We start from the raw sequence: 9,474 nt of genomic DNA, 5'->3' as shown, positions 1-9,474 counted from the left end.
TCTCATGAAGCCTTGGCCAGAGAGGGCCCTCAAACCCCCAGGGTGGCAGTGAAGGAGGGAGGAGTGCCTGCTGAGAGATCAGCACAGAATTTATTGATCTCTTCAGCCCCGTGATCACAGCAGCTTGTTGGGGAGCTACCAGGTGGGAAGCGAGACTTAGGATGCTGGCCAGAAAGCAGCTGGAGGGCGGAGCTGGCAGGCTGGCAGCGAGGCAGGGCGGTCCTGGCTGCCTCACTTGTCTTTCTGGTTCTTGGCTGTCTAGCTTCCTCTGTAGGTGGTGTAGGAGAATGGACTCAGCAGCAGGGGCACGTGGAGCTTGTGGGCCTCGTTTGTGATGGTGAAAACAACCTGAGAGAGAGAGAGAAGCAGTGGGCGGGTGGGACACAGGTAGGTGAGTGAGTCCAAGCGCAGGCGGGCACCTACCTGAAGGGGCTTCTCCAGAATGAGAGGGTGGGACCTTTAAGGCCCAATCCTACCCCAGAATTCTGATCTGCTTCCCAGGGAGCAGGAACCTCTCTCAGGATGGATCTCAGGACATGAAGAGAGACTTTTCACATTGAGGGAGAAGCACTCAGCTCTGATGAGCTCTAGTTAATCGAGAGCGGCCACAAGCTAGCTGGAGGCAGGAGAGCAGGTGGGCTGGGCTCTCCCTTCAAAGGGGAGCATGAGTAAGGAGAGGCTGTGCTCCTGTCCACAGAATTAACCCTGAGCAGACCAGGGGCGTGTAAATGAGGTGTGTGTGCAGTCTGGGGGTGGGATGGCACCCAGCCTAATTGTGTCTTGGCTCTCTGTCCAGTGCCTTTCTTCTGGGAGTTCAAAGGTCTTTGGTGTTTGTGTTCTCCCATTTACTACTGGAGAGACAGGCTTTAATATGCCCATTATGCAGATTTATTGTTGTTGTTATTATTATTATTATTCTTTTGCTTTCTCACTTGAAAAAAAAAATCTGCCAAGAGAAAATCAGGAAGGCTTCCAGCCCATTAGGTACACTTGGAAAAGTCACTCAGGACAGGCAGGCCTGGAGCGTCCCAGACCTCCACTGATGACATCTCTAAACGGTTGTGGAAACTGACCCAACAGAGAGCTCCAGGGATTCTTAGCCTCATACAGTGGGCCAGAGGCAGCTAGGTGGCACAGTGGGTGGCACGCTGGACTCAAGAAGACCTGAGTTCACATCTGGCCTCGGACACTAGCTGCGTGATCCTGGGCAAGTCTGTGCCTCAGTTCCTTCATCTGTAAAATGGGCATAATATTACCTCCTACCTCCTGGAGTTGTGGAGATAAAATGAGATTAGATGTGCAACCCTTAGAGTGCTGTGTAAGCCCTAGCTATTCCAGTAATTGCAGAGGTGAGCCCAGCATTCCCAGGGCTCACCGATTCCATCACTTCTCTGCCCCTTATCCTGACCCCGTCCCCATCCCCTTCATCAGCTTTTACCTCCACATATGGATAGAAACTGGTTTGTCCCATCTTTTTCCAGTAACCTTCTGTGTCAAAGAACAGCTTGTAGGTGCCGGCCTTCATTTGTTCGGGAGTTAAGAGCCCTGGGCAGCGGCCGTCAGCGTTGGTGTAACTAGAGAAGGGAAACGCCACGAGGGTTCAGAAAGGGCAGGGGGTCCCACCTGGCTCAGGCCACCTCTGTGATTGAGCTTCCCCCAGCTAGGCCCAGGGCTGACTTCTGAAGGGGGCAGCGGGGAGTGAAGCAGGAACGGTTCTCCAGAGGCAGCGGAGGCCGGTCTCCAGGCCCGGCCGGGGCTGTCTGCGGCAGGTATTCTGGCGTGAGTGGCAGGGCGATTTTCACCATCACACGTCCCCTGGGCCAGCCGCACAAGGTGATTTTCTATGTCAGCCCAGCATTAGCAAAACTGTGACTTCTCTGATCCTGCCCCCACGCAAATGGTAATGGACACTTCAGCCCTTAATTGTTGAAACCTAACCTAAATATTAATTTTTATAAACTAGGAACCAATCAAACCATTCAGAAAAATGGTGAATCATTTCAGACCCAAACTGCACTGTTGTCTTTTCCAAAACAGTTAAACTCAGTCTAGAACCAGAGGGCCAACACTTAGTTGAGTCCTTGTACCCCTGTAGCTGAGGACGCCTCCCTCGGTCCTGATAGTGCCTTCCCTCCCTCAGAAAGCCTGGCCTCCCGGGCTTCTTCCAGCCATAGACCCTGGTCGTCAGAAATGACCGCTAGAGGGAGATAGACAACTTCACAGATGAAGCAAATAAAGGAGCAGAGGAAGAGAAGGCCCTCAGGCCCTTTGCCTAGGTTTTCATAATGTTCTCAAGCACAGAGCTCCCATGCCCAGGTAAGCCCTAATTAGATTCAGCCCAGCCCTGAGACATGGGGCCTGAAAAGAGAGGCCAGGGATGCGCCGGGAATGCCGCCTCCTGCCTCAGCGCCAGGAGTTCGCCCCTCCTAAAGGAGGGCTTGGCTGTCTGAGGTCCCTTCCCAGCTCTGTAGCCAAGGGTCCAGTTATCCTAAGCCTGTGCTGCCGCCTCTTTGGTAGAAAGTCAGACTCCTTGGAAATGGACTCAGAAAAGACCTCGGGTCTCAGGCCTGGAACAAGACCGACCACCCAGGGATGGCCTAGCCTGATCGTTGCCCGGCTGGGGAGAAAGGGAGAGGAGCAGACTTGGGGCCTCTGCAGACCTGTGGTCTTTGCATTACAACCTGTACACACAGGTGGAGCCTAGCCAGAAGCCAGGAGGGAGGAGGGGGGATCGTCATGGCTCCTGCCCTGGGCGGAGTCCCATCTCCCTCTCCCTCCTGTCCACCCGCCCCCTACAGTGGTGCTCAGAGGGCAGGCCCTGCAGTGCAGCTGAGGCAGAGGCACGGGCCTGCTCGTCCCCCTTACCTTTTCCTCAGTTCAGTCCATTGCCGGTCACAGTCTTCAAGCCTGAAGAGGCGAAGGCAGAGGCCCCGGGCCGGCAGGCCCGAGGTAGTGTCCAGTACATGTGTGGTCAGTGGGCTGCTCACCACCTCCATGCCTCGGCTCTGCGTGGTGATCGGGGGTTGTAAGGAGCAGCTGGGAATGACTGCCCTCCCCTGCCCTCCAGCCCGGCCCAGCCGCCTCTGTTGCCCCATCTAGGGGGTGTTTGCTGAGAGCAGCCTAACTGGGCCCAAGATTAGGCAACTCTTTAGAGGGCAAACAAATGTCCCCAGGGTTGGGGAAATCTGATACGGTGATTCTTGGGGCTTAAGCCCAGAGTGTTCACTATACACCGGCTAAAATTAACAGCCAGGTTGGACCTGGAGCCAGGAGAGAGCTATGTTTGAAGCCCAACTCTGACATTGGCTGTCTTTGGGACCCTGGGCAAGTCACTTAACCTCTGAGCCTCGGTATCCTCATCTGTAAAATGGGGGTGATAGCAGTACCTGCTTCATAAGGCTATTGTGAGGAGCAAACGAGATAAGGCACAGAAAGGGTTACGTAAACGACAATTATTGTTATTTCTCATGCACGGACAGGACCAGTCCTCAAGGGAAACTCCTCCTGGATTAGAAATAGAAACCACCCGCCTCGTAACCTGGCCTGGCCTGTTCTCTCTCTTGAGGTCCATTGTGCCTTCTCTGAGAATGGCAAGCACCAGGCAGCAGGCACTGGGCACTGGGCACCGGGCACTGGGCACCGGGCAGCGGGTGTGCTTCTCTCTGTCGAAGCTTTATGGAGCTACTCCAGCAGGAGAAGCAAAGCCTGGGGCTGAAGTTTTAGGTGACAGGTTTATGAAGAGCCACAAAAAGGGGCCCCCGGCCAAGGGCTAGGCCAGCCTAGACCAGCCCTGTGAACCTTCCTTCTGCTCCAGACCCAGGCCAGCCCCTGGCTACCTGGTGATCTGCTCAGCCTTCTCGCCTCCAGCCTCCAGACCTCCCTCTTACCTCTGTGGGGCAGAGATGGCTCTGGAGCAAGTGAAGCCGCTGAGTGCTCATGGCACAGGTTACCTAAGGGAGGATCTCTAAGGTCCTACCCAGCTGGCTCTGAGTCAGCAGGCCCTGACTCAGAGAGTTCACCCTGGAGGTGGTGCCCTGAGCAGCTGCTCTTAGAACAAGAGAGCAGAGGCAGGGTCAGCTAGAGGCCAGAGGTCAGCTCCCCTAAGCCTTGGCTCTCAGAAAGGACCCCAGAGAGGTGGAGCGAAAGCCTGGTTTGTGCTGGGGCTCCCACAGACAGGAGATTACAGCGGTTTCTCTCCTTTGTTACTGCCCATGTGCCCCAGGAGAGAGAACTTTGGGGGGGCCTCAGTTTCCTGCCATAAGCATGGCTCACCACCCAGAGTTATTACCAACATGCCCGCTCCATCTAAGTCCCTCTTCCCTCTTCCCCCAGCCCAGCCCCCTGACATCCTGGTGGCAGGAGCCCCTGTTCTACCCACCCAGTTGTGGACAAGTGCAGAGAGAAGAAGAAGCTTGCCCAGCAGAAGGAAAATCTCTAGGAAGAGGCCCCGGGATGATTAGGTGCAGGCTCCTCCCCAAACTTACTGGATGTGAAGGCCAGTGGGAGGGATGTGGCCCAACCAGTTAGAGACACTGCCTGGGTCAGGCTCGGGCACAGTGGGAGGGGCTGGGGAGGAAATGAAGTGAGGAGCCAGGTTGGAGGCATGGTCTGGCTCCCGCTGCCCGGGCAGCACCAGCACTTCACCTTTCCCCGGGGCCATTTCATTTAGCTGATCATTCTGCTGGGCCCTCTTCAAGTGCCCTCCATGGCGGTCACCCAGGCCTTGTGCTGTCTGGCCCTCAGGTGGACAGTCGGTCTCTCCTCTGCAGGTTAGAGGTTCTGAGGTGGAAGGAGAAAACAAGTGACAAGCAATCGAAAACATAGACCAGAGTGACACCTGTGAGGAGGAAGGCTTTGGGGGGGAGAGAGAGGACAGAGAGGCTAAGAAAGGGAGCAAGGCGTTATTGCCTCTTCCTGGACTTTGTTCCTGTGAAGGCACCTCTGGCCAGTGGAATCTTCTCAGACTGATCAGCAAAGGGATAGTAGTGAAAAAAGGAAGGGGTTTCCCCCAAATGGCATCAGATGCCAAGAGGACGTTCATCTAGAAACCATTCCTGTCTAGAGCGGCAGTTCTTGTAGACACTGCCCATTTAACCCACCTGTTTCCTCTTCGGCAGAAACACCCCCAGAGGTAATGATGTCTTTTGACCCACTCCAATTGATCCGAAATTATGTGTCAGATGGAGAATCCGGAAGGTATTTCTGGGCCTCCCTTTTCCATGCCTATCAGCAATGGCTTGCCTCAGTTTAGAATCAATAGAGAAGAGAGATGGTGGTGTCTCTGTTTCTGTCTCTGTCTCTCTGTCTTTGTCTGTCTCTGTCTTTCTGTCTCTGTTTCTGTCTCTGTCTCTCTGTCTCTGTCTTTCTGTCTTTGTCTGTCTTTGTCTCTCTGTCTCTGTCTCTCTGTCTCCATCTCTCTGTCTCTGCCTGTCTCTGTCTCTCTGTTTCTGTCTGTCTCTCTGCCTTTGTCTCTGTCGCTCTGTCTCTGTCTCTGTCTCTCTGTCTTTGTCTGTCTGTCTCTGTCTCTGTGTCTCTGTCTCTGTCTCTCTGTCTTTGTCTGTCTCTGTCTCTCTGTCTCTATCTCTGTCTCTCTGTCTTTGTCTGTCTCTGTCTCTCTGTCTGTTTCTGTCTCTGTCTCTCTGTCTCTGTCTCTGTCTCTCTGTCTTTGTCTCTGTCTCTCTGTCTCTGTCTCTCTGTCTCTGTTTCTGTCTCTCTGTCTTTGTCTCTGTCTCTCTGTCTCTGTTTCTGTCTCTGTCTCTGTCTTTGTCTCTGTCTCTCTGTCTCCTGTCTCTCTCTTTGTCTCTGTCTCTCTGTCTCTGTCTCTCTCTGTCTCTCTGTCTCTGTTTCTGTCTCTCTGTCTCTGTGTCTCTGTCTCTGTTTCTCTCTCTGTCTCTCTGTCTCTGTTTCTGTCTCTATCTGTCTCTGTCTCTCTGTCTTTGTCTGCCTCTGTCTGTCTCTGTTTCTGTCTCTCTGTCTTTGTCTGTCTCTGTCTCTCTGTCTCTGTTTCTGTCTCTCTGTCTGTCTCTGTCTCTCTGTCTCTGTCTCTGTGTCTCTGTGTTTCTGTCTTTGTCTCTGTCTCTTTGTTTCTGTCTCTGTCTCTCTGTCTTTGTTTCTGTCTCTCTGTCTCTGTCTCTGTCTCTCTCTGTCTCTGTTTCTGTCTCTCTGTCTCTCTGTCTTTGTCTCTGTCTCTCTGTCTGTTTCTGTCTCTCTGTCTGTCTCTCTGTCTCTGTCTCTCTGTCTCTGTGTTTCTGTCTTTGTTTCTGTCTGTTTCTGTCTGTCTCTGTTTCTGTCTCTGTCTCTGTCTCTCCGTCTCTGTCTCTCTGTCTTTGTCTCTCTGTCTCTGTCTGTCTGTCTTTGTCTCTCTGTCTCTGTCTTTGTCTGTCTCTGTCTCTCTGTCTCTGTCTCTGTTTCTGTCTCTGTCTCTCTGTCTCTGTCTCTGTCTCTGTCTCTGTCTCTCTCTTTTCTGGTTCTTGGCACCTCATGTAGGTGCCATCCCATCCTCTTCCATCTTGGCTCAGCCTCCACACAGATATCTGAAGGCCCCAGTCATCACAAGTGGACGGAGACCACACTCCAAAAACCACTAATAACTGAGAAAAAGAAAAACTTACTCTTCAAAACTATAATAATGGAGGAAAATTTAAGGGTCACCTGCATCTCCATCCTTCCACCCTCCAATTAAGTGAGTACCCTTGGCTCAGATAACCACACCTTGAATTTGCCTAAGCTGCAAATATTCACTGTGCCTGGAAGGGAGAGATATTGGAAGGTCGATCTGAGGTTTTGGATTTTCTGGTGTATGTCTCACTTTCGACTTTCAGGTGTGAGGTCATGATCATCCTATGTCCATGGCAAGAAGAGAGTCTGAAGAAAGACCAGGTAATCATTGGGTGTGGTGGGGTGGGGGGCCAGAGACATTCTGCTCTTGGAATCACAAGATTTTTCTCAATATTTAATCAGCGCATATGGAGCTGAATTTACCTGGAGTAGCCTTTCCCATGGAGAAAGAGAGAGAGACACAGAACCTCATTACCTATGGTGATTAAAGGTGTCAAATTCTGGCCATATAACCCTGTGGTAGTGGTTTAATGATAATAATTCATATTTATATAGTACTTTCTTTACAAGTTGAGGTAGAACCAACCTCAGAGGTTTTCTTGCAATTATGTAGGATTCCTTACCCTGTTTCCCTAATCTGGGCTTGATACTGGTTGATAAAGAGTTTATCAAATTCCTTTTCTACGAACAGGTCTTAGAATTTGGGGTAGAGTTCCCCCAAATGGGGAAACAGGATCTGGACAATTTAACAGAATAATAAAGGTTTTTCAGGAAATTACACATGGTAAGTCACAAACTAAATATAGTCTGACAACATTCAAACCCTCCATGGTTCTATGGTACCCGAGCTAGCCTGTTACCACTAATGTTGTAGGTTTTGTGTGTTTTTCTCTCTGTTCTCCATTCAGAATGTCCAGAGTAGAATATGACCACGTTTTCTGGATCAGCGTCTAGCCAGTTGTTTGGTAAAATTCCATTCCCAGTAGAATGTAAGCTCCTTGGGGGCAGAGAGTAATTTGTTTTTGTCTTTGTGTCTCTGGTACCGATAACAGTGCCTTGCACATAAGTGTTTAATAAATGCCTATTGAATTAAATTGATTTGAACTGTATCCTTCTGTCCCTGAAAAAACACAGTTAGCTTAGGGTAGCAATAGTGAGTAGCAGCACGTGGTAAATGGATATTTATTTCCATTACACTCTGTCATAAACTGTAGCCATACTAAACTCAGCTTTCCCCAAACTTTTCTGATGTTTTCCTACCCTTGTATCTTTGCTTATACGATTTCCTCTATCTGGAATACCACCCCTCCAAATCCATCTGTCAAAATGATGCCCATCCTTCATAGCCCAGCTTAGATGCCACTGCCTCCATGAAATATACCTAGATTCCTTCTGCTGGAAATGACCTTTCTTTCCTCTGAAATCCTAGCAATGCTGTAGTTGACTTGTGCCCCACATATGTGCCTCCATTGGCCTTTGGGTGAGTCGTTAAGTTTTTATTCCTTGGAGACTGTGGTGCTCCATGATTTATAACCAAAGCATATGCTTTTAGTGTTAGATACCCTAAAAGCATCTCAGACACAACATGTCCAAAAGAGAACTCATTTTTTCTTCCCAAACTCCACCAGCCACCACCAATTTTCCAGTCACCGAACTAACCTTGACCCCACGTATCTAATCAGTTGCCAAATCTTATCATTACTTTTTCCATAGCATCTCTCGTATGTGGCCTCTTTTCTGTATTCATGTGATCTTCTACCCTAGTTCAGATCCTTAGTTCAGACCTCTTTCCTGTCTCCCTGCCTCATCTCTCCTATCCATCCACCATACAGCTGCCATGTTTTTCCCAAGGTGCAGATCTGACCACGTCACTCTCCTATTCAACAAACCCAAGTAGCTCCTTGTTCCTCTCGAACTAAATATAAACTTCTCTGACATGTAAAGCTGTATACATCTTGTCCCCAACCTGCCATTCCAGCCAACGCTCCAGCCGAACTGACCTCATGGCACTCCTGTCTCCACGCCTTTGCCCAGGCAGTTCCCCTCACCTGGCATGCACTCCTGTTTCACTTTCATCTCTTAGAATCCTGAGTTTCCTTCAAGGCTCGCCTTCAACATAAGGCCTTTACTCATCTCCCCTTCAAAATTACCTTATGCTTGTTTTATACGTATTTTGTTCTTAACTATGTGTGTGTTGTTTCATCCGATAAAGTATAGGCTTCTTGAAGGCAGGGGGAATTTCAATTTTTTCTTTGTTTCCCCTGTGCCCAGCACAGTGCCTGAAGAGACACTTAATAAATTTTCCCCTGGATGTCCATCAATTGGGGAATAGCTGAACAAGTTGTTGCATATGATTGTAATGGAGTACTCTTGTTCTATAAGAAATGATGAGCAGGATGCTTTCAGAAAAACCTGGGCATATATGAACTGATGCAAAGTGAAATGAACAGAACCAGGAGAACATTGTATACAATAATAGCAATATTGTATGATGATCAACTGTGAATGACTTAGCTATTCTCAGCAATACAATGATCCAAGACAATTCTGAAGGACTTATGATAAAAAAAAAATGCTATCCATCTCCAAAGAAAGAACTGATGGAGTCTGAACGCAGATTGAAGCATATTTTTTCTTTATTTTTCTTGTTTTTTTTGTCAGTATTATACAATACAACTAACATGGAAATATGTTTTGCATGACTGCACATGTATAACTTACATTAAATTGTTTGCCTTCTCAACGAGGGTTGGGGGAGAGGAGGAAGGGAAGGAGAGAATTGGGAACTCAACAATTTTTTAAAATTAATGTTAAAAATTGTTTTTACGTGTAATTGGGGAGAAACAAATTGCTAAATTAAAAAAAATAAATTTTCCCTCCACAGCTTTTGTATTTTATAAAATAATACTGTTCACA

The 9,474-nt window shown here is 49.2% G+C and overlaps 1 protein-coding gene across 3 annotated transcripts; it reads right to left on the bottom strand.

The window, feature by feature from the left end:
* Positions 1-71: 71 nt before the first annotated feature.
* Positions 72-4,474, bottom strand: LOC114032441 (5-hydroxyisourate hydrolase-like). Of its 3 annotated transcripts, none has more exons than XM_027847752.1 (4): positions 4,379-4,474; positions 2,866-3,005; positions 1,439-1,574; positions 72-348 (listed from the first exon to the last, which is right to left on the bottom strand). In XM_027847752.1, the coding sequence occupies exons 2-4, from the start codon at positions 2,994-2,996 to the stop codon at positions 259-261; spliced, it is 357 nt and encodes a 118-aa protein (XP_027703553.1). In that variant the 5' UTR covers positions 2,997-3,005; positions 4,379-4,474; the 3' UTR covers positions 72-258. The 3 variants fall into 3 exon arrangements, with proteins under 3 accessions (XP_027703553.1, XP_027703552.1, XP_027703554.1); XM_027847751.1 differs by lacking the exon at positions 4,379-4,474 and adding an exon at positions 3,888-4,030; XM_027847753.1 differs by lacking the exon at positions 4,379-4,474 and adding an exon at positions 3,837-3,897.
* Positions 4,475-9,474: the final 5,000 nt, after the last annotated feature.

Source organism: Vombatus ursinus, unplaced genomic scaffold, assembly GCF_900497805.2.
Source record: "Vombatus ursinus unplaced genomic scaffold, bare-nosed wombat genome assembly UNPS02005286.1, whole genome shotgun sequence".
Lineage (NCBI taxonomy): Eukaryota > Metazoa > Chordata > Mammalia > Diprotodontia > Vombatidae > Vombatus > Vombatus ursinus.
Note: the sequence above shows the minus strand (reverse complement) of the source record. Positions and strands in the feature narration are given on the sequence as shown.

Excerpts from the sequence above, each read along its gene's own strand:
- LOC114032441 (XM_027847751.1), bottom strand. The coding sequence starts at position 3,938 with ATGAGCACTCAGCGGCTTCACTTGCTCCAGAGCCATCTCTGCCCCACA. Across the intron at positions 3,006-3,887 it reads GCCATCTCTGCCCCACAGAG|AGCCGAGGCATGGAGGTGGT; the intron begins GTAAGAGGGAGG and ends ATCACCACGCAG. Across the intron at positions 1,575-2,865 it reads TGGACTGAACTGAGGAAAAG|TTACACCAACGCTGACGGCC; the intron begins GTAAGGGGGACG and ends TCCCTTCTCTAG.